The sequence below is a fragment of the Candida metapsilosis genome (genome assembly GCF_017655625.1).
Source record: "Candida metapsilosis strain BP57 chromosome Unknown scaffold2, whole genome shotgun sequence".
Taxonomy (NCBI): domain Eukaryota; kingdom Fungi; phylum Ascomycota; class Pichiomycetes; order Serinales; family Debaryomycetaceae; genus Lodderomyces; species Lodderomyces metapsilosis.
Window position 1 is genome coordinate 1,227,750 of NW_027138160.1, and position 23,894 is coordinate 1,251,643.

The 23,894-nt window shown below is 36.8% G+C and overlaps 8 protein-coding genes across 8 annotated transcripts; 6 read left to right on the forward strand and 2 right to left on the reverse strand. All coding sequences in view use genetic code 12, as the record gives it.

Moving 5' to 3' along the window:
* Positions 1–3,619: 3,619 nt before the first annotated feature.
* On the forward strand, positions 3,620–4,696 carry CZF1 (Zn(II)2Cys6 transcription factor CZRF1; the record flags this gene model as incomplete). The annotated part of the gene is made up of 1 exon (XM_067690836.1): positions 3,620–4,696. The coding sequence occupies one exon, from the start codon at positions 3,620–3,622 to the stop codon at positions 4,694–4,696; it is 1,077 nt and encodes a 358-aa protein (XP_067549261.1).
* Positions 4,697–5,096: 400 nt separating this feature from the next.
* On the forward strand, positions 5,097–7,187 carry I9W82_002026 (syntaxin-binding protein; the record flags this gene model as incomplete). Its single annotated transcript, XM_067690837.1, has 1 exon — positions 5,097–7,187. One exon carries the CDS (start codon positions 5,097–5,099, stop codon positions 7,185–7,187), a length of 2,091 nt encoding a protein of 696 aa, XP_067549262.1.
* A 64-nt stretch (positions 7,188–7,251) lies between these two features.
* Positions 7,252–8,649, reverse strand: I9W82_002027 (RuvB family ATP-dependent DNA helicase pontin; the record flags this gene model as incomplete). The annotated part of the gene is made up of 1 exon (XM_067690838.1): positions 7,252–8,649. One exon carries the CDS (start codon positions 8,647–8,649, stop codon positions 7,252–7,254), a length of 1,398 nt encoding a protein of 465 aa, XP_067549263.1.
* A 924-nt stretch (positions 8,650–9,573) lies between these two features.
* Positions 9,574–11,463, reverse strand: I9W82_002028 (uncharacterized protein; the record flags this gene model as incomplete). Its single annotated transcript, XM_067690839.1, has 1 exon — positions 9,574–11,463. The coding sequence occupies one exon, from the start codon at positions 11,461–11,463 to the stop codon at positions 9,574–9,576; it is 1,890 nt and encodes a 629-aa protein (XP_067549264.1).
* A 2,462-nt stretch (positions 11,464–13,925) lies between these two features.
* GUT2 (glycerol-3-phosphate dehydrogenase) lies at positions 13,926–15,878 on the forward strand (the record flags this gene model as incomplete). The annotated part of the gene is made up of 1 exon (XM_067690840.1): positions 13,926–15,878. The coding sequence occupies one exon, from the start codon at positions 13,926–13,928 to the stop codon at positions 15,876–15,878; it is 1,953 nt and encodes a 650-aa protein (XP_067549265.1).
* A 393-nt stretch (positions 15,879–16,271) lies between these two features.
* I9W82_002030 (metal cation transporter) lies at positions 16,272–18,392 on the forward strand (the record flags this gene model as incomplete). Its single annotated transcript, XM_067690842.1, has 1 exon — positions 16,272–18,392. The coding sequence occupies one exon, from the start codon at positions 16,272–16,274 to the stop codon at positions 18,390–18,392; it is 2,121 nt and encodes a 706-aa protein (XP_067549266.1).
* A 296-nt stretch (positions 18,393–18,688) lies between these two features.
* On the forward strand, positions 18,689–19,516 carry I9W82_002031 (putative signal sequence-binding GTPase; the record flags this gene model as incomplete). The annotated part of the gene is made up of 1 exon (XM_067690843.1): positions 18,689–19,516. The coding sequence occupies one exon, from the start codon at positions 18,689–18,691 to the stop codon at positions 19,514–19,516; it is 828 nt and encodes a 275-aa protein (XP_067549267.1).
* Positions 19,517–22,398: 2,882 nt separating this feature from the next.
* GDH3 (glutamate dehydrogenase (NADP(+))) lies at positions 22,399–23,763 on the forward strand (the record flags this gene model as incomplete). The annotated part of the gene is made up of 1 exon (XM_067690844.1): positions 22,399–23,763. The coding sequence occupies one exon, from the start codon at positions 22,399–22,401 to the stop codon at positions 23,761–23,763; it is 1,365 nt and encodes a 454-aa protein (XP_067549268.1).
* Between the last annotated feature and the right edge of the window lie 131 nt (positions 23,764–23,894).

Genomic DNA, 23,894 nt, shown 5'->3' on the forward strand with positions numbered 1-23,894 from the left:
AAACAATCAAAAAATAAAAACATGTTCATAATGAGTTTTGTGCATAAGAGAAACTCGACTAGAATAACAGTCTATTCCTCATAAAAAGTTTTGTCATGTGGTCGGATAAGACAAAGCAGTACAAAAATCTTGCCTACTCGCTAGCCGCCCTTCCGAGTTACACAATCAAACCAAGAGATCCTCCCAGATCCCCCACCTGGCTTGTTCCTTGTTGAAATTATCCGATGATTCGTCTTCGTCCCAAGTTACACAAACTTGAGCCTTGAAAACTTTAGACGCCTAACCATAATAATAAACAAATAGATTTTTTTTTCGAAAAGACAATCTAGGCCCTTATGCATAATCCTTTGTACCTTCGTTAATGGTTAGCTATACATTGAATTTGGTTGTTCCGTTGGCCTATTGACTACGCCTTCGTTACAAATCTCATTCTGTGATAGGGCGGGGTAAAGAACAGCGTTTGTGGAAAAAAAAACGACAACCCATTGAAAACTGAACAATTAGTGTTTTGACAGAGAAAGGGAAGGTTTCTTTTAGTATGTAGGTTCTGGATACACAAACAAAGTTATGTGCTACAGAGAAAGATTAAACGAATTGGATACGAGGAAGAAAGAAAACCGGTCAGTCAAAAGTAGCAAAGCATAATGGAATATATGTGGGTTGGAAGAGTGTTGGCTGTCTGTTTTGTTTTTATCTCTTTGAAGTTTTCCTCTGTAAGGTCTTAGTTTAGATCAGCCTCGTAAAAAGTTCTCAGATATCATTTAAGGCGCACGTGCTATCTAATAATAATCGTGCATAAATTAACAACCACAAAACAGTTGCAATGCTTAAAAAAAAAGAATTCCCTGTGTTGTTGATAAAGGAAACACAAAAGTGAGATAGTTGATGCCATTCGAGAATGGTAAACGTTTGAGTCACTTGCCTAACAGCACTATGAAATAAAAGTATGGAACAGGAAGAACGGAAAAAAAGAGAGAAAAAAAGGGCTGATGAGAAGAGAGCGCGGACAACGTTGATGTCAGGCGCCTGACAGATTAGGGTCTGTTTCTATTTTTTTCTTTTTTTGCACACTTTGCTTACAGTGACTTTTCTTTGCACGATGTATATTTACGAGTGAACTCAGGAGAAAAGGTCAAATAACCAACAGGCAAAATCCAAAAAGGTTAAGAGAAAAAAATGGGACTCATAACCATTCCGTATTGCCGTTAATCTCTTAAGTCCGATTATCCTTGATAGCTGTTCTTCGCATTTCAAAGCCGTCGAAGGATGTATGCAAAGTTGAGAAAGGTACTTTTCAAAAGTTATAATAAATTGAAATTTCACTTTGTGTCTTATACAAAAGAGAAAAAGATTGCCTTAAAGCAATAAAGATCAAAAAGCAAATCAAGAGATAGATCATGTACAAAGGGTAATACACAATACATTCTTCTTTTTTGCTCAGTGTATTTGTGTATTTCATTGTTGTCTTGTATGCACTATGGTTTATATTTAATTGATCGCTCATTTATGTAAGCTACTCTTTATGTCCACTAGAGGAAAATAATCTAAATTGTCCAATATTTCCTTCACTTAGGAAGGATTGCTAGAAGGTATGACAAGTATGTTTTGAGCTAGCAGCATGGTCAATGTGCGTTCTGGTCTGTATAGCTCAAATAGTGTGTGTGTGTGTGCATGATGGCTAAAAATTTACTACGTTTGTGTAATATATGTATGATGAATGATGTATAGTTTTATGCAGGATCTATTAATATAAATTTTGTTTATATGCAGTATTTTTTATTTTCCACAACCCCAAAGAACTTAACTAGAGAAATTTACACATATTATAATGAAAAGACTTCAACAAGGATAAAGAGTGAGAGTTAGGCCCTTCTAGTAGTATAGAAAGCTGAAAGGTGAATACTTTTGATGAAAAGTGTCGAGTTTCACTCTAATACAGTTGATTCATTTGGTGTAGTAATATTTATGCATTCAATGCAGGTCAAACATTTTCTTATTTTTTTTGCAACACTTTTTCCACTCTGCAGACTTTAGAGGAGCGGAGGCACACCAGCCGTGTGATGCATACATGCTCACTCGCTTGCTTCATAGAGAGGCAGCAGCTTACTCCGACGGGAGCGCAAATTAGCTCTTGTGGGACAATCCGCGGAGGAGTTTGATTGAGTTCCCACGTTCAAGCAATTTGCATTGTAGTTTGTTTTACGACAGAATTACCAACTCCACTTCAAATGGAACTTCCTCGTTATACCAGCTTTTGAGACCGTTTTACCAGTGAGATATCATGGAAGTTATTGAAACTTGCCAATGCTTTATGATAATCCCACAGAGTATATCCGCATTCGATACTATACCCGTAACTTAGGCTACCTCCGCAACTGAGAGTCCTTCAATATGTGGTCAACACGAGTGTTTGCAACATATGAGTATCATACGCAAGATAATGCTTGATAAGAGGTTTTGTATACCTTCCAAGATCAGATTGATCAGAGGTACCCTCGGGCACAAAGTTGGATACTCTAAAAGGTATTCCTTCTTTTTTTGATCCACTTACACGACAGAAAAGACATATTACACAGAATAGACAAAAACTACACATTCTATTTCCCATTGTTTGCTAAAAGAAACTGGGTTTGTAACCCATGTGAATATACTAAGAAAAGAAAAAAAACAAAGAACAAAGACCCAAAATACTGAGAGAGCACTATTGTCTAACCTACTAAATTTTAGTCATTCTACATATGTTATTATGCACTAACACTGCATAAGTATTGCACACCCAGGAATGACAAAAATACTTTAATAAGACATCTTGCGTTTTTTTATAATAATCTCCCCAATTTCACTAAAAAATGCACACATTTTTTTTCAAAATCACCACAAAACGGGAAATATAAACACAACTGTGAACTTTTTCTACCTTTTTTTCTTTCATTCCAACAAATAGGTGAAACCTTGTCTTTATTTTTATTGTGATTTTATTCTTAATTTTTAATTTTTTTAAGAATATATATATAAAGACGTCTGGAAGTGGAACAAGAAACTGCATGAAACTTTTTCTATTTCCAAACCTACTTTGCAAAAAAATAAAAAAAAAAGAACAAAACTTTAAACGACCAGTTAAAGTATAAGTCATATCAATCTACATTTCCTTGCATTGTACGGCACCAGTGATTAACTCAAGTGAAGTTCGGGTCCAATCAGTCGCATTCTCCACAAAAATTTCAACCAGATCAGATTATTGCCTCCCGTTCCACGAACTGTCAATTATAGCAAAAGTTTAAAGCACCACGCTAAGATCTATTTTGCTTTGTTCCTCAAAAGCAAACACCTCAATACACTTGGTTTAACGCAAATTTAGAAGAAAGGATTCTTTTACTTTTTCTTTTTTTGTTTTGTTTTTTTTTTTTTTGACTTATCTACGCAAACCTTATTTTTAACAAATCGGTGAAGGTTTACAGATTTCAGGAGTTTGTTTGCTTTTCCCATTTTTTCACCAAAACAGTTGCACATTTCTTCCAAGTCCATTAAATTTTTTTAAAATTTTTATTTTTTTTTATTTACGTCCCCTTGCATTTGTGATTATAATAATTTTTTATTTTTTTGGTGATTTAGATTTAACATGAGTACTGCATCAATAGGTACTAAGAGACGGCAACGTCGCCAACCAAAACAGGAACAACAACAGCAGGAACAGCTTCAACAACAACAACAACAACAAATTCATACACAGTCATCTCCTTCGCGTTACAATGAAACTCCGCGTGTTGCTGGAGGCGGCTTTCCATACCCCGCTGCAAATGTAAATGGTGGTGCAGGCACTCAATCTTATTCGCATTTGCAAGAAAGAAAAGCATCAGCAGCATCATATGTACCAACATCGGGTAATCCACTGGACGCCGAAAGAACACAACAGCCACAGCAGTATCATGGACAACAGCCACCAGTTTACCATCAGTATCCCCCACAACCAACTTATCTTTCTCAAGACATCTTTCACCCTAACCAGCAGCAGCAGCAGCAGCAGCAGCAACCACAGCCGCCACGTCCTGGACCAGTGGGTCCTCCTGGTCCTCAACCCTACCCAGGTCAAGATCCTAGCTACCAACCTGGACCAGGACCCAATGCAGGTCCTCAAAGACAAGGACAACCTCCACAACAATGGGGTCCTTACCCTCCAAATCCTAATCAACAGTTTTACCCACCACAACCACCACTATCTCAAGTTAATGACGACAAAGCAACAGGAGAAAAAAAGAAGCCAGGTAGAAAGCCTCGGGCAAAGAAAGATACCACATTGCAGCAGAGTCCCTACAATCCTCAAGCAAGTGGAAACAATGTGGCACCACCACCACCTATTCCACATCATGCTGCAAATTCAATTCCTCTTCCATATCAACAAAGTCCACCTAATCCGGCCACAGCTACTGCTCCATCAAGAGCTCAAGGTCCAAAACAAGTGACGCGCAGATCGCGTTTGGGATGTCTTACTTGTCGTCAAAGGAAAAAGAGGTGCTGTGAAACAAGACCAAAATGTACTGAGTGTTCAAGATTGGGATTGAATTGTGTTTGGCCAAAGCCAGGAACAGAACACAAGAATAAACCTAAGGACCAAAAAGAGGATGAAAATACCATAGAGCATGAAATTTATGGTAGAATTAAAGTCTTGAGAGGAATTGTTGAGTACAGATCTCAGTAGATGTGACGATCTGTCCGGGTGGAAGTGGTTAGAAGTTTAGACTTTTATGATTTCATTTTCACTTCTTCAATAATGGTGGCCAATCCGGTTCACCATTGTATTTTCTAGAATTATTACTTTTTTGCACTTTTGTTGATGTGGTTATTTTGTGTTTATAGTATTTAGTGTATCGATATTAGCATGTTTAGTGTTTCCTGTGTGCATATTTCCTGTTTAGGAAGTCAACCTTTATTCACTTTAATTTTTTTTTTTTTTTTCTCTCTCTTTTTGCTTTTTCAAAAATTCCAACCACGTATTTATAAACTATCACAACATTCAAAGTTTTGCAACACACTATCAACAAAAGTACGCATCATTCGTGTATACTACTCACCTAATTGACACTACTATCTACTCTTCCATGTCATTGCAAGTTTCACCTAGTCTAAGGAATCGTCAGATTTCGATTTTAGAACGCATGCTCCATTTGAACAAAGAAGGATCTGCAGATTTGACCTTGGCTTCTAAATCAGAGGAAATTATATGGAAGGTACTCGTTCTCGATCAAAAGTCACAAAATATCTTATCTTCGGTATTGAGAGTGAATGATTTATTACGTTGTGGAATCACTGTTCACTCATTGATTAACCAACAACGTTCAAAATTGCCTGACGTGCCTGTAATCTACTTAGTTGCACCTACCAAGGAAAATATCAGTACTATAATTCACGATTTGAATGATGATAAATATGACACTTATTATATCAATTTTACCTCACATTTGCCTCGTGATTTGTTGGAAGAATTTGCTAAACAAGTTGCATTACTGGGTAAAGCTTCAAGAATAAAACAAGTATGGGATCAATATTTGGATTTTGTTGTTACTGAGCCAAATTTGTTTTCTTTAAATTTGACAAACATTTTCACAACTTTCAACACTTCACAAACTAAAGAAGAAACAATTCATGCTTTGGTGGGTACTATTGCTGATGGATTGTTGTCATTGATTATAAGCATGGATGTTGTTCCTATAATACGTGCCCAACAACATGGTCCTGCTGAATTTGTGGCACAGGAACTCGATTTGAAATTGCGTGAATACTTGAGTAATACCAAACTGTTGGGTAATGAGCATAATGCCGCGTTAGCTCAACGTCCTGTACTTATCTTGTTGGACAGAAACTTTGACTTGGCATCAATGTTTGCTCATTCATGGATTTATCAGTGTATGGTGAGCGATGTTTACCAGTTGAAAAGAAACACCATCAAATTGCGCAAAATCACCAAGGACGCAAATGGTGTTGAATCAGAAACAATCAAGAATTACGACATTGATCCACGTGATTTCTTTTGGAGCAAGTACGCTCAATTACCATTCCCTGATGTGGTTGAGAATGCTGATGTTGAATTAAACTCTTATAAGCAAGAGGCTAAGGAAATCACCAACAAAACGGGAATAACATCATTAGATGACATTGATAATTCAACTAGTTCAACAGCCAATATTCAACAGGCAGTGGAGAAATTACCCGAATTAACTGCAAGAAAAGCAACATTGGACATGCATATGGATATTTTATCAAATTTGATTAACGAATTGCAAGCCAAGAATTTGGACACCTATTTTGAAATAGAACAAAATGCCGGTGGAAATCACAACGATACAAAGATATTGAAAGAGTTTATGGAGTTGTTAAATAATGACGATGCCAAGCAAGATACATCGTTGGATAAATTACGTACATTGATTATATTGACTCTTGTTAGTGACCACTTATCACCAGACTACATATCCAAGGTCAAGTCAATCTTGCTTCAACATTATCCCAACTTGGACATGTCAGCATATGAGTACATTTTGAAGTTTAAGGAGCATCTGAAGATTGCCAATTTATCCAATCTATCCGATTCCTACAGCAGTAGCCATAGTGGCAGTGGAGGCTTATCATCTACATCTTCAAATGCACAAACTTCCTCAGCTTTACTTAGTGGGTTGTCATCTAAACTTTATGGATTGACAGAAGGTCGTATATCAGAGGGGTTAAGTTCGATAGCATCAAAAATTAAAAATTTCATACCTGAACGTAACTTACTTCCCATTACAAAGATTGTGGAAGCAATTATGGATCCAACCAATTCCAACCAACAATCCATCAGCTTGACTGATGAGTATTTATATTTCGATCCAAAGTCGAGAGGTGGTGGACATTCAAAACCACCAAAGAGACAATCGTATAGTGACCTGATTGTGTTTGTTGTTGGTGGGGGAAACTATTTAGAGTATGTCAACTTGACTGAATGGAGTGGTCAACATGGAGATGGAGAATCTGGTAGAAATGGTGGTGGCGCTGGTGGTGGTGCTGCAGGTGCCGGTAACAGCGGTTCTGCAGGTGCTGGTGGTGGTGGTGTTGGACTTGGAGAAAAGGGCAAGTTTAATGTCATTTACGGAAGTACCGATATTCTTTCGGCGACTGAGTTTTTGAAAGAATGTGAGCAATTGAGCAAGAATTAGGTACAAATAGTAGATAGATAGATGAGCGACGCTTATTCTATATTATAATACACACTTTTTCCCCCTAAAGAAATGTCTTTGATTCATTCAACACTTTGGTTGATCTTCTTGAATCTAAAAACAACAACTCACATTCTTCAACATCTTGCAACTCAACATTTGAACGACCAGCAATGGAGCTCAATATACCAGCTGGAGTCAACAATTGTAAAGCATATCTTAATGAAGTTCTTATACCATCTTGACTCAACTTGTTCAATGCATCATCACTTAATGTTAAATTCTCCAAATTGGCTCTCTTGGTGATAATCGTCTTGATTTCATCTTGATTATATGGTAAAGTTCTAACAATCAATAAACGATCAATTAAATCTGGTGGGCATCCATGAGGTGCTTTAATTGACAAGTCATCTGAGCCTTTAACTGTAGTTAAACCTCTATTTGAAGCTAATATGACAATTGGTGCAATATTACTCTCCAATGCTTTATTTAAATAAGTGAAAATTTCCAAATCCAACATATTGACTTCATCAATAAACAATACTCCCGGAATCAATTCAGCTATTCCTTGATCGATATATTTCGAAACAACTTTATTAACTTCACTGCGTAATTTATCAGTGATTTCCGTCTTTTTAGGTTTCAATAATTGACCCATCATACTCAATACATCTTGTCCACCTTGAGGTCTAGCATTGGCTACGTCCAAATCGTGTAATGTGACATCTTGAACAATTTCCTTCTTCTTGTGTACTTCCCCCTTTGGAAGTGGCACGTATTCTTCAGCTTCTAAATCAAATTCAGTAGCATATGCATCTGATCTACCAACACGTTTAACTGCACCAGTGTTTGATTCGATATAAATGACATCTCCAACGGCAACACGTTCTTTTTGTAGCGATTCATAGATACTTGGATCTAATCGTAAATTCTTTGTTCCCTTTGCTGTTTTCAATCCAACAATTACATGACTTATAGTTTTACCATATCCACCCAATGGATTCTCTGCTTCTTCTGGAGTCAATTCAATAACTTCACCTTCATAAACTTCCTTAGTTTCTTTAATTCTTAACCCAATGGCCTTTCTGAAATTCTCCATCAATGCACTAGTCTTTTTAACTTCAGCTGAATACAATTCCAGCCCAACAATAGGACAAAATGGCACTTTTGGACCCAATTCTTGTGATACTGCCAATGCCAATGCCGTTTTACCAGTGGCTGGTGGACCAGCAATTAAAACGGCTTTACCTGACATTTTCTTACTCTTGATTAAATCAACTATTATTCCACATGCTTCACGCGCATCTTGTTGGCCTACGAATCCACCTTCAATTGGTTTGGCAATTCCATGCTCGTTTAAGCCGAGTCCTTTGATGTGGGTGTGAGCAGCAGTTCTGTTTTCCTTGGAGGCTGATGCTGGGGTGGTTGCTGATTTGTCTGAAACTTCACTTATTTGTACCATTTTTGGGAAGTGCTGTAGTGTAAGTTGATTTGTTTGATGAGTTTTCTTCTAAGTCTGTTTCTTCGATGGTTTTCTTCATGAAGAAAATCTTTCCTTTCTTTCTTTTTTGCAGTGTCGTAAAAAAAAAAAGAGAATCTAATGTCGGATTGTATATAGTTTACGACATTGACAATCGACAGACAGAAAAACAAAAACAAAAACAAAAACAAAAACAAAAACAAAAACAAATCAACAAAAATATATGAATTCCCCTTCTTTTCTTCAACTCGCTTTTGGCGTCCGTGGTAGCTTTCGATTAAATTGTTAGTTGTTATACACTTGTTGATGAGATAGAACCAATGTCATGCGCTCACTCGATTCGGACTCACATCTGTTGATAAGGCGTTTTCATCATTGCTATACCTTGCTATAGCTGATGATGGAAATGTATCAAGGGATGGTTCCTTTATCTAATTTCCCCACTAGCTCCATAATTTTAAGTAAGGAGGGTGTGGGTAGTGAGATAGATAAAAGGAATAATCATCGATGAGTAAAACGCAATGGCTGAAAATTATAAGGGACATTCTCTTCCCGATATGGGTATCCATTCTTGCGGATTAAGGCCACGTGTGTAGGCCTAGCAAATGTATATGCAAGACTTCTGGCAATATACCGTGGTAGTGGTTTTTAGCATGTATGTGGATGAGTACCACTCTATTGTACCAAAGTTCTATATTTATAATAAATGTGTTAAAAGTGTTGTATTGTGTTTACCACATGGTGGGATGTAGATTCAACAAAACCTCTAGAGTGAATTGGCGCTCTTTCAGTTAGCAAGGGATGATTCGGATTATTATAGAGGAATGGAAGTAGTGTCAGAGATTTTAATTACAGGCCAATAGAAGCGTTCAATCCAGAAAAACGTGCATTCATGAAGTACTTCAACTAATCCTCTTCTTCCTCCCCTTCATCTTCTTCCTCAACTATATACTCAACCAAGAAATTAGCACCTTTAAATTCTGGCACTTGTCCAATTGTCAATTGCGAATCACAAGCAATAACCTTTTTAGGATACGGTTGTACAACTTCAAATTTGAATGGATTGTTCAAATAGTAGTCATGAACGTTTTCGTACTTAGATTTGTGCTCTTCTGACAAAGTTTGGTTCAATTCCAGAATCAATTCGTCGATAGTTGCTTCATCCTGTAACCAATTCTCATTAGCATGGTTCAATTCCAGTGTGACTTCCTCAATAAACAATTTAAGTTCAATGTAAATGAAAAACTGTAAAATTGTAATTGAGTTGTTAAACTGTTCAATTAAGCGTTTGCCGCTAGGTAGTTTAACAGCCACTCGTAACGCAGCAGTTGAGCTAGTTAAAGTGTCAATATGATTTTCTTTAATCAAGTTGAAAAGAAACCAACGTCTTAATTTGGTTAAAAGTTCAGCCTCTTGTTTCAAACGCAATTCTTCATCACGTTTCTGCTTCTTTATCTTATCTTTGAGCAATGATTGGGTATATGCATCATCTTGTTGTTGTCTAATTAATCGACTGAAATCAGTCTCTTGTTTATCGTATCTAGCAGCCACTAATTGAGGATTATACTTTTCAACATTTTTGGCCAAATATTTGGCAATTTTCAAAACTGTCAAATTTACTTCATCATCCATAATAAACTGCTTCGACAAGTTTGATTTGTAAACAACTGAAATTGAAGCCATAATATCAGGACTTGGTGACACATTAGCAACAAGCATTACATATGGTGTCTTTTTGATCTTGTAAGTTTGACCAATTTCCCAAGCTTCAGGTGAATGATCGATATTGGCGAAATACAACTTTGCCGATTTATAAGTACCATCTGTTTTATTGAATGATTTTTTGAAAAGGGAATTTTTGAGTAGCTTATGGATGAAATTGGTACACTCAATTGAATCATTAGTTAAAACAACGAATAACCAATCGTATTCTTGTTGACAATGCGAATGAAGTTCATTGAATCCTGATTCGGTTATTTCATACCAGTCAAGTGGATTACGTTGATCCAGTTGCACGTCTCCATTCAATTCAGACAAGTATGAATAATCAGGATGAAAATTATCAAAATCAAATGGCTTATTGAGTTTGAAATTGTTGTCATTTCCATCACTATTACTCCATCCAAACCCAAAAAAGAATTTAATAGAATTGATAATCACCAGAAGAAAGTTTTTTGGTACAATCAACAAGATAAACCACAAAGTGTTTAAAATTGAGTTGGAACTGCGGTTTGTATTCAGGTTCATGCTAGATGAATCGCTCGCCACTTCATTACTCTGCTCAGTGGCACTATCATCTTCCAATTCCTTCTTTTCTGAAGCTTCACGCTTTTCTCTCTCCTCTCTTTCATGAATAAGTGAGCTATGAATTCCCACATCCAACTGCCATCGAGTAGATATTTGAGGTGCTTTGGGTAATCGAGGCATAAGCGAGTTGAGAAACATTTGGCTTTGTAGATTGACATATTCATTTCTTGTTCTTGTGGACGCTGATCGGTGTATTAGTTCCCCTACGCCTCCATCTTCTTGGTAATTGTCACTAGTGCCACCAATATCTTCAATCTCTCTGGCGTCAATCGCTGAGCTTGCGCCTATAGCAGAGCCATTCGTAGTAGTTGACTCAACTGTGTCAAAGCCTGATTCCAAGTATGTTAATATTGCATTGTTTAAATCATGATCATGGACTGTTAGTAGACGATGAATCTTGTCATCAGTGTCACTAGGTGAGTCATCTGATTCTAAACCAGCTATGACTTTGAATTGACTAAGAACTTCCTGATGATTAGAGCTAGACATTTGGGGGGAGCTGTAGTAGCAGATGAATATAGCAACGAGTTAGCAATGAGCTCAAAGTGAGTCTTGGAAATTGAACTTTTTTGTTGGAGAAATCTTTTGACGTGTACTTTTGATCAAAAACGGAAACACGTCAGATCAGTGCAGAACTTTTGATTATGCAAACTATATAGCCAGCCCAACATTTATAATAGCAATGACTTATATGGTGAATAGTAGGATGATTCTATTCTTATTCGATAGAGAGTAGAAACAAGGAAACTTACTAATACAACTTCTCTTTAAAAATTGACTTAAGTATTAATTTTATCAAAAGTGTTGCTGCAAATTTTTGCATAAATAATAGAAATACCACTTTGGAACACCTCTGAAACAGTTTCGAGCTATTTTAATCTTACCTAAACGCCTATTTCTCATTTTGACACTATAACATGTCAAGAAACTGAAAATACTTTGTGAAATTATACACACAGTCATGTTGATCTTTTTGAGTTTTGCATCACAAACAAGAAGTAAGGCGGTTTCTATCGTTTACTCCCTTTATTAGAATCGTTTGAGCTCAACTGCTGACATTAAACGCAAAGAAACACGCGTTTGTTGTTCTTTGATGATCTATGTACCTCTTTGGTTTTATTGTTAAATTCAACCTCGGCTAAATTGCAACTTTACACAAAATGCAGCAGCAATAAAATAAGAATCTCTCTTTTTTGTAAAGCTACTTATATACAGTACTTTTCTACTACAAAAACAATAGACTCCAGCCAAACAATAGACTCCATTCGGAGAGATGAACAAAAACCCGGGGAAGAAAGAGAAAGAGAGTGAGTGAGAGAGTCACACAATATTCACTTAAACCTCTAGACTCCATTCGGCGAAACGAATAGTTAGAAGAGTTTGTTCATTGCCGTGCATTTTGATAAAGTGTTCAAACTGTAGCATGTGATTTTTCTGATTTTAAAGTTGCATTTGAATAAACAGAAGTTCCAGATGTAATGCGTAGTTTTTTTGGTTTTGTTACTCCTTAAACCATCATCTTTCCAAAAATCTTTCCGAGGAATTACAACTTACATTTCCAAGTATCTATAGGAAAACAACAACGCCTTGGATAAAAAAAAAGTGGCATGACGAAATCAGGATCCATTCTCCATCTGGCAACGATTTATAAGATCGATAAAGAGGGGTATAGCATTTGGCAGCCGTTCAAGTTAAAACAGCGCATAAAAGTAAACATGATCTTTCGCTCGACGCCAAAGAAGACCCATTCTAATTTTTTCTTCTATCTCATTTTGCGTTTCTTTTGTCGTGAGTCAAACGTATGGCCAAGTGGTTTTTATATCTGAATTCCGTGTTGAATTGATGTCGTGTACATTGTTTCAAGTTTATTGACACTGCCTACAAAGACACACGACAATAGCAATCAAATTGCAAAAAAACAAACCTTAGTTTAAGCTTTTTTTTTTTCTTCAATCCATGTCAGGGTGGAAATATCTTGACATCGTTTGTTTCATCCATATACGCACTAGGTAATGGTCACCTTATGCGTACATCTCCCGCCTCTGCCCTGCTCTGCTCTTGCAAAGCCGCGTTTAGGTGTTTTGTTCGCCCACCACGAGGCATGCATTGAAATCAAATCATATGTCGCAGAGCGTTTTGTGTACATATTTGTGTAATTTTTTTCTTTTCTCCAATGCCGAGGCACGGGGGGTGGGGATGGGATTTGACAAGAGTCTCTTTTCTTTTTGTTCTCTCTCTGGAGAAAGATTACTTGGTTCTGTCACAACGGAAGCTGGATCTCCGTTGCAATAGTGGCGTATAAGCTCCTCGAACTAAACTACGTTTGCCAGTGCTTAGGTCTCGGTAGAATTAGATCTAAGCGCCAAATGCAAAAAAAAAAAATTTTTGTTTGGCTGTTAAGGTTGCGATTGTCCGCTTAGACACTGACACAAAGACAACCTGCAAGCAACCACGTTATACAAAGCAGTAGTAGCCTCTGCTTGTTCATCTTTTTTTTGCTGTTTATTTTTTTTATTTTTATTTTTAACCGTTTTTACAGGATTCCATTGGAAACAATAAATGTCCAATCATAAATATTTAAATACCTTCGAAACTGGACATAAATTACTTTACTTTACTTTACTTTACTTTCTTTCTCTTTTCTTTCCATCTTTCAGTTTCTATTCAAACTAAACCCGTTCTTCCTGTCTGTTTCTACTGTACAGATTTTAATTGATTGCTACACATTTGTTTTCTTTTTTTCAACCACGGAAAAATTGTTTAAAGAATTTTAAACGCTGCAGGACATAGAAGAAGAACTTCCTTTCTCCCAGTTTTAAACCAAAAAAAAAAATTTCATAAGAAGAATCAACGATTTCATTCTTTTGTCCACAAACTATTCATTAATTTCATTTACTTTTCCTTTTCTTTTGCAAAACTGAGAAGTCACTACTACTTACACAGCCGCAAATATGTCAAGATTTTTCAAATCAGCAGCGGGTAAAGCATCTCTAGCTTTAGGTGCAGTTGCAGGAAGTACAATCATTTATTTAGATTTCATCCAACCTAAAAAACCAGCTCAAATCGCTTCATCTTACAAACCTTTGAAGAAGGATTACCCAGAACCACCAACACGTGAAGAATTAGTATCGAGATTAACTCCAGAAAAGAAGTTTGATGTGTTGGTTATCGGTGGTGGTGCAGTTGGATCTGGATGTGCAGTTGATGCAGCCACTCGTGGATTAAATGTATGTTTATTGGAAAGAACCGATTTTGGATGTGGTACTTCTTCCAAATCTACCAAGATGGCCCATGGTGGTGTTAGATATTTGGAAAAGGCCATTTTCCAATTATCGAAAGCCCAATTGGATTTAGTTATTGAAGCTTTGAATGAAAGAGGTAATATGTTGAGAACTGCTCCTCACTTGTGTTCGGTTTTACCAATTATGATTCCTGTTTACAATTATTGGCAAGTTCCTTATTTCTTTGCTGGTTGTAAAATGTATGATTGGTTTGCTGGAAAACAAAACTTGAGAAACTCAACCATTTTCAGTAAAGAACAAGCTGCTGCTATTGCTCCAATGATGGATGTTTCCAACTTGAAAGCTGCATGTGTTTACCATGATGGATCTTTTAATGATACTAGAATGAATGCTACTTTGGCCATTACTGCTATTGAACACGGTGCTACTGTATTGAATTATTTCAATGTTGATCAATTATTGAAGGATGATAAAGGTAAATTGTATGGTGTTAAAGCTACTGATTTGGAAACTAACAAGCAATATGAATTGAAAGCTACTTCAATTGTTAACGCTACTGGTCCTTTTGCTGATAGTATTTTGGAAATGGATGAAGATCCACAAGGATTGCCACCAAAGACTCCTCAAAAGCCAAGAATGGTTGTTCCATCAAGTGGTGTCCACATTGTTTTGCCAGAGTACTATTGTCCACAAAATATCGGTTTATTAGATCCTTCAACTGCTGATGGTAGAGTTATGTTCTTTTTGCCATGGCAAGGAAAAGTTTTGGCTGGTACTACTGATACTCCTGTTAAATATGTTCCTGAAAATCCAATTCCAACTGAAGAGGATATTCAAGATATTATCAATGAAATGCAAAAATACTTGGTTTTCCCAATTGAAAGAACCGATGTCTTGTCAGCTTGGTCAGGTATTAGACCATTAGTTAGAGACCCAAGAACTGTCCCCAAAGGACAAGAAGATTCAGGCTCAACTGAAGGTTTAGTTAGATCACACTTGTTGTTGGAATCAGAAACTGGATTAGTCACCATCTCTGGTGGTAAATGGACCACCTACAGAGAAATGGCTCAAGAAACTATTGACTATGTCGTTGACCATTTTGATTTTGCTGGAAAGAATATCAAACCATGTCAAACCAATGATCTTATTTTGATTGGTGGTGATGATTACTCCAAGAATTACTCAGCTAGATTGATTCATGAATACAAGATTCCATTGAAATTGGCCAAACATTTATCTCACAATTATGGATCACGTTCCGCTATGATTTTGGATTTGTATGCTGCTAGTGATTTCAACAAGTTGCCAATCACATTAGCAGCCAACAAGGAATTCATCCCTAGTGTATCTCAAGCCTCACCAGACAACCAATTGAGTTATCAATCATTTGATGAACCATTCACCATTGCTGAATTGTTGTACTCTTTGAAATACGAATATCCAAGAACCCCCACCGATTTCCTTGCCAGAAGAACCAGATTGGCATTTTTGAATGCTAGAGAAGCTCTTTCTGCTGTTGATGGAGTTGTTGAAATCATGAGTAAAGAATTGAAATGGGATGATTCAACTAAGGAAAAAATGAGAAAAGATGCAGTCAAGTATATTGCTAATATGGGTATTTCACCAAAGAAGTTTGATGTTGAACAATTTACTGTTCAATAGATGATCAAATAAATAGATAATGGAGTGATGATTGCAAAATGAAATGAAAAAGAATGATAACAAAATTTCAAGCCTATTTATAATAAAGATAGAGTTTATAGATAATAGATTTACACTAAACAAGTGAGAATAAGAAACGTAGAGGTCGATGTAGGGTGGATGAAAGTAAGAGTGATTCTTTTGAGTGTTTCATCTAGACACGCGTCATTTGCAAAAATAAAACTTTTTTTTCATCAACAAAACACAACTCAAGTGGTTATCAAAGAGGATATCAAAAAAAACAGACTGACAGCTCATACACCAGACTGCATAGATAGACAGTTCAGACATTAGAGTGAAAACACAGAGGATTTCAGGATTCATCATCAAATTTTTCTCTTGTTATATTAAACCATGGAACAGCTAGAAGTACCGTACAATTACAAGACGAATCTGCCCTATTCCAAACTCACACCAAAACTCAACCTACCTTCATCAATCTCATCAACTACATCCTCAATTGGTCTGCTTTTGACAACTTCGCTACCGTTATTAATTGCGTATCCAATTGTATTTATCTCGCAAGGTCTAATTTTAGCAACACCAGCATCGACAAGCACGCCTGTTGCGGATGAACTGGCTATTTCTGAAGCACCACTGCTATTGCTGCAAATTCCAGTAACTATTGCTACAAGTCTGACGATACTATTTGTCATATATTGCGCTCAATGGTTGAAAATCATCCCCAATGAAACCACTCAACCATCAACCGAATCAAATGTCAAGTCAGTGACCAATTCAACCAAAGTTTATCTATCAATTACCTTGATTCTATCATCTACAATTTTCCTCCCTTTTGAACGATGCAGTTTGATTGTGTTTGGACTTTATTTGAACTTGTTCAATGTCTATACCCCATCATTATTGTTGCTTGATTTGTTAGTACTGAGCTCTAGAGCATATCATACGGAATGGCCTAAATTGATGGTTTGTTTGGGGTATGGTTTAATTGTCATGGGTTTTGCGGTATTGCGAGGTGTGGATAAGGCGTCTATTCAACCACGGTTAGATAAGACTGTGATTTTATTCACTTCAACACTAGGTGGCTTAATTTGGTTGTTTTTGAGCAACGGTATCAATTTCAGTATGATTGGTGTCAACTTGATTACGTTTACAATTAGTCTAGTTACATTTCAAGAGTTTCCACAATTGAAAAATAACAGTAAAGATGGACTTCAAATGGTTGTGATGTTCTTCATGGGTTTAAGTTTGGTCAATTGTGTGTTGAAGTATGTTGTGTTTCAACAATTCAGTGTTTGGCGGTGTTTGGGAGATGTATTGTTGACGTTGTTGATTGTGCCTGGTTTGAAGTCAAGCCAACGGTTTAGATTATATCAAAATGGAAACGAAGGAGGCACGACAACTGCGACTGCGACTGCGACTGCAACTGTACCGTCCTCTTCAATCTTATCACAAGTTGTGAAACATCAAGATACGAGAGCAATATTCAACTTCCTACTCCTCAACGCCAGCTTCATGATTATTCAATTCCTTTATTCATTCAGATCAAAATCACTTGGTCTCTTATCGGATTCATTACACATGTTACTAGACTGTTTATCCCTAGCATTGGGACTCATTGCAGGTGTATTATCGAAAAAGCCCATAGATAATGAACTGAACTTCCCTCTTGGGTGGTACCATTTGGAAAATTTGGCTGGTTTCACTAATGCCACTTTATTAATTGGAATTAGTGGTTCAATCATGTTTGAAGCTGTGGGGAGATTGATTAACCCGGTGCATTTGCAACGGACGAATGAATTGATTGTGGTTTCCGTGCTTGGGTTGTTGGTTAATCTAGTGGGCGTGTTTGCGTTCAATCATGGCCATACTCATGGGCATTCACATGGACACTCACATGGACATAGTCATAGTCATGCAGGTTCACCACAACATGACTCTCTGCATCTGCATAGTCACCACTCATCTACTTCACACAGTGCAAACGATGATGATGATTCATCAGTTAATGATAACATGAGAGGTATATTCCTCCACATATTAGCTGATGCATTAGGATCAGTAGGAGTCGTGATATCCACAATCTTGACCTATTTATTCCACTGGCAAGGCTTCGATCCCATTGCATCCTTCATTATCGCAACCTTGATCCTCGCATCAGCAATCCCATTAATCAAATCAACCGCATCAAGCCTCCTACTTCAAATTCCACCACGTCAAGAATCAATAATTCGCAACACGTTGCATGAAATATCACATGTTAAAGGTGTGAAATCATTTACTACTCCACGATTTTGGCCTAGTGGGAGTGATGATGCCAAGATCAATGGGTATATTCATGTACAGATATATCGGGGTGAAAATGGGTGGTATATAAAGAAGCAAATTGAGCGGTTGTTTGGCGATGCTAGTGGTGGTGGGAATGGGAATGGGAATGGGAATTTGTTTAGTTCTGATGTGATGGTTCAAGTTGAGAATGATTATGATGATTGTTGGTGTAGGAGGAAGAAGTGAGGGGGAGAACAGTAGGTGTGAGGGTAGTTTTTATTTATAGATACGATGAATTGTAATATTAGGGGTAAAGGTAAGCTTCGGTTTAATTTTGCAATCTGTAAGGAACATCAGTGTCGCATTTTCAATGTCGTGACATATTTCTGTTGTGTCTTTTTTCTTTTTTTGCCTTTCACCTCATCACTAATCAACTTCATCAGTTCTACATCAAACTGAACCTACTAGGATACCATTACAAATCTAAATACACATCCACTTTCATCTTATATCAACCACACTTATAGAATTGTATTACAGATATGTCACGAACAGGGGTATTAGTAATGGGTCCAGCCGGAGCCGGCAAATCAACATTTTGCAACTCGATAATCGCCCATATGCAATCAATTGGCCGTCGAGCCCACATCGTCAACCTAGACCCCGCTGCCGAGCCAACTGAATTTGAATTCACCATAGATATCCGAGATCTAATCTCGTTACAAGACGTAATGGAAGAATTAGACTTGGGTCCTAACGGTGGGTTGATTTATTGTTTTGAATACTTGTTGCAGAATTTGGATTGGTTAGATGAGGAAATTGGTGATTATAATGATGAGTATCTCATATTTGATATGCCGGGACAAATTGAATTGTATACTCATGTTCCAGTCGTGCCGACGATTGTTAATCATTTGAAGTTGAGTTTGGGGTTTAATTTATGTGCTTGTTATTTATTGGAGTCTTCATTTATTATTGATTCGTCTAAATTTTTCAGTGGTGCATTGAGTGCCATGTCAGCCATGATTTTGCTCGAGTTGCCTCATATTAATATCTTGTCCAAGATTGATTTGATTAAAGATGAAGTATCGAAACGCAAGTTGAAACAATTTTTAAATCCAGATCCGTATTTATTGGCAAAGCAACAAGAAGAAGATGAGATAAATCCTAAATTTGCTAGGTTGACCAAGAGTATAGCCAATTTGATTGATGATTTTGGTATGGTTCAATTTCTTGCTTTGGATTGTTCGAAAGATAGCAAGAGTGTTGAGAATATATTGAGTTATATTGACGACGTTACGCAATGGAGTGAAGCACAAGAGCCAAAAGAACCAAATGATGAAATAGAGATACCTGATGATGCATTTTAGATAAGACAGACGCCTTTTTGTAGAAACTTTCTCACTCTCTGGCGGGATTCCACAAACGGCGGAAAATACCCTCCTCCTCCCTCTTTCCCGCCACAAAAAATGTCCCCGTTTTTTTCTGAGCCGCAAACAAACCCCCCTAACCCCCGGCTTTTTTTCAGCAGCTTTCAACACCAGCAAAATCCCACCACCGGGGGTAAAAAAAAAAACAAAAGCGACCCTTTACAAGACGACGCCTCACCGTCGCTGCAATGGCTAGGCTAGTTTGGGTCAGCCTACCTCGACCCATCATGAACCCCCCAACGAACTCTTTTATGTCTAACAAACCCCCACGCGTGGGAGGTTTGAACGCCGCTGTGTAATCTCGAGCAAAAACTGTGCCAATTGCACTTTGTTTGCACCTACCCATGTGGCACCAAGGATGACCAGCCTGGCGATCCTTATAGGAGCTGTCTAGGCTCGTGAAAGCCCTTCCCACTCCCAAGGCGGTTTGTGGGGATCTCTAATAGACCTGATAGTGAATAGAACCTGCTTATGAGTTATTTGCTTTGAAGATACATACCATAAATGGTTTCCAAAAGTCAAGCCACTTAAAAACTTTTGAGAGGAAATGCGCTACTTATTTATATTCTTGTCGGTACGGCAATGTTTAGTAAGAAGAGGGGAAGAGAGACCACTGTTTGTTGCTTATTTTTACACTAAATTAAAGAATGTAACGCCAATTGCAGCCATTTGAATGGCAAAATGCAAGAATTACCGTGGTTTCGTAAATCAAAAGGGTCATTACTTTTCGTAGTTTCTGCAACCTAAATGATATCATTGGGTGTGATAAGAAAATCCACTGTTCCCCGCCAAAATAAAAGTATCATATTCAACCAATGTAATGAGTGCCACATAGATATCTGATCATCTAATGTAATAAGAACAACTTACAGGACAGAGTTTACACTACGTATTATGTTACATTGAAGCTAAAAAATTATTTAAAATTAAAATTAATTGTTGCGAAAAACGATAGACTATAAATAAAAAGAGCACAAAATAGCGATATCAGATGAAACTTACTTACTTCTTTTAGAAGTAAGTTTCCGTTTGATTTTCCTCTCTTTCCTTGCCTTATTCTTCTTCTTCTCTCTCTTGATTGCAAGCCTCAAGCTCTTTTTCATCTTCTTATCTCCCCATCTTGACGACTTTAAATTTTTTAATTTTCTTTTCGTTCTTCAATGATACTTTTAGATATTCTTTTGCGCGATCAACAAGATCACTTTTGATTCTTTTCAACTCAGGTAAATAGTTACGATGCAAACCTAATTGTTTTGCAATTAACTCAAGTGACGGGAAGTGATACTTGTTACCCTCAAGAAACCTCAAATACTCTTTATGTAAAAAATCATATACTCCGGTACTTTGTTGGGCTTCTCGCTCTTCAACAAGTGGTAAATAATACCGAGGTACACTTTACATACAAAACCTGGCGTATAATCGTACGGCAATTGATCAACAAGTCAGACCAAGAAAATGAAGAAAAGAAAACAATAGGTGGTCTCATTTTTTTGTGTGTCTCGGAATAGTGCGGGATTTGAAATATGGATTAAAACAGGAAGAAATCAAATGCCAATACCTCCTCACTGGAATGTAAGATTATGTACTGTTAAAAAAATGGTGTATTATGTTGTACCTTAAAAGAAAAGTGAGTAGATTATTGATTATTTTCTTAGCCTTGCTGTTAATCTTTGGCCAATCAGAGGACACAGGGGCGGTAGCGCTATATTCGTACGATTTCATTTTGAAAAGTGGAGAAAAAGACTACTGAGAGGGAAGGTAGAGATTGCATTAGGTGTTGATCGTTACTGATGACTTCAGAAGGAAGTAAGAATATGGGTAAGAAAATTGTTAGTACCTCGGATTGAGTAAAGTATTTCGGAAAAGTCCGTTCCCTCTCTTGTGATTTCTTTTTTGTTTGACTTCGTTCTTTCTTTTGCCGCTCAAAAAAAAATGACTTAAGGTGCTAAAGAGACTAAAAGACACACACTACTCCAATGTTAAGAGTCTTATGTAGCATACTCTTTAACTACACGGACAACTGCGCTTAAGATGATGGAAACGTTTTAGACTAGCTGTTTCAGAGTCAAATAATCTCAAAATATGGACACCTTGAACATAGTCAATTGTAAAAATAGACTTTACTATAATGTACATTGAAGTCCGGGTTTATAGAGACTACTAGTAGTTAGATATCGTGAGTTCAATGACTCAAGTATTTTTTACAACTCCGATATTCTTTGTGCCAATCAGAAATGAATCATCTCTTATGTATATGAATAGGTAAAAAGTACCAACTCCGTAACGGCTTTCACAAAAGTAATCAGACTCAATAACTGTGTATGAGAGTATGGCTTTCTTACTAAAGAACTACTATAAAGTAGTGCTCTAGAGAGAATACTTTTTGCTTTAGATTTGATTCCGAGGAACGCCGTTAAAGGACAGATTACGTAATGTAGCACATATTAACTCACTGTGCATAATCAGTAAACACTCTGATTGGTTGATAACAAAATATACTGTTTATATGCAGTACTATTTAATTTCTTTTATTGGGCATCTGCGCAAGTGACACAAAACCAACAAAAAAAAGAAATAAAAAAAAAAACAATTTTATTATGAAAATTATATAATTTTTCACCTTTTATCAAACCACTCAGAATCAAACAATCAACTAAACTGAGTCAAAATATCACAAACCACACAAGAATATATAAATACTCAAACAAATATCCCATCTTTTTTTACAACTTTTCATCTTCTTCTTCTTCTTCTTCTCCAGACAAATTAAAAAACAGTCTTTTACTTATTACATATCTTTCCTTTTATTATAATTATCCACAATGGTCTTGCCACACGAACCAGAATTTCAACAAGCTTACGACGAATTAGTTACTGCTATTCAAGATTCTACTTTATTCACTGAACAACCAAAATACAAGAAAGTCATTCCAGTTGTTTCTGTTCCTGAAAGAGTTATTCAATTTAGAGTTACTTGGGAAAACGACAAGGGTGAAATTCAAGTCAATAATGGTTACAGAGTTCAATTCAACTCTGCTTTGGGTCCATACAAGGGTGGTTTACGTTTCCATCCAACTGTTAATTTATCAATTTTGAAGTTTCTTGGTTTTGAACAAATTTTCAAAAATGCTTTAACTGGTTTATCAATGGGTGGTGGTAAAGGTGGTTCTGATTTCGATCCAAAGGGTAAAACTGACTCTGAAATTAGAAGATTTTGTGTTTCTTTTATGAGACAATTGGCTAGATATATTGGTCCAGATACCGATATTCCAGCTGGTGATATTGGTGTTGGTGGAAGAGAAGTTGGTTTCCTTTTTGGTGCTTATAAGCAAATGCAAAATAACTGGTCTGGTGTCTTGACTGGTAAAGGTTTGTCTTGGGGTGGATCTTTAATTAGACCAGAAGCTACTGGTTATGGATGTGTTTACTATACTGAAAAGATGATTGAAAGAGCCACCAATGGTAAAGAATCATTCAAGGGTAAGAGAGTTGCCATTTCTGGATCAGGTAATGTTGCTCAATATGCTGCTTTGAAAGTTATTGAATTGGGCGGTATTGTTGTTTCATTATCTGACTCCAAAGGTTCAATCATTTCTAAAAACGGTATTACTGTTGAACAAATTGAAGCTATTGCTGCTGCTAAATTGAAGTTTAAGGCTTTGGAACAAATTACTAAAGAAGAAGCAACCATCTTTGGAGGTAACAATTCAGTTGAATACATTGCTGGTGTTAGACCATGGACTAAAGTTGGACAAGTTGACGTTGCTTTACCATCAGCTACTCAAAATGAAGTTAGTGGCGATGAAGCTAAAGCTTTGGTTGACGCTGGTTGTAAATATATTGCTGAAGGTTCCAATATGGGTTCTACTCAAGAAGCTATTGAAGTTTTCGAAGCCAACAGAAACAATGGTGTTTGGTATGCTCCAGGTAAAGCTGCCAACTGTGGTGGTGTTGCTGTTTCCGGTTTAGAAATGGCTCAAAACTCTCAAAGAGTTAACTGGACCAAGGAAGAAGTTGATGCTAAATTGAAGGACATTATGGTTAACTGTTTTGAAAACTGTTATGATACCGCAAAGAAATATTCTACTGATAAAGGAGGTGAATTGCCATCACTTTTGAAAGGTGCAAACATTGCTGGGTTCTTGAAGGTTGCTGATGCCATGTTTGACCAAGGTGAAGTCTTTTAAGATAGGACGAGTTTACGCAGATTTGGTTTAAAAAAAGTATACAATTTTCAGTTCAAAAAGTAGGAACTTTACATAGATAGAGTTTAAGGGTACAATATACATATTTACATTATCATTTTTAAAAGCAATTG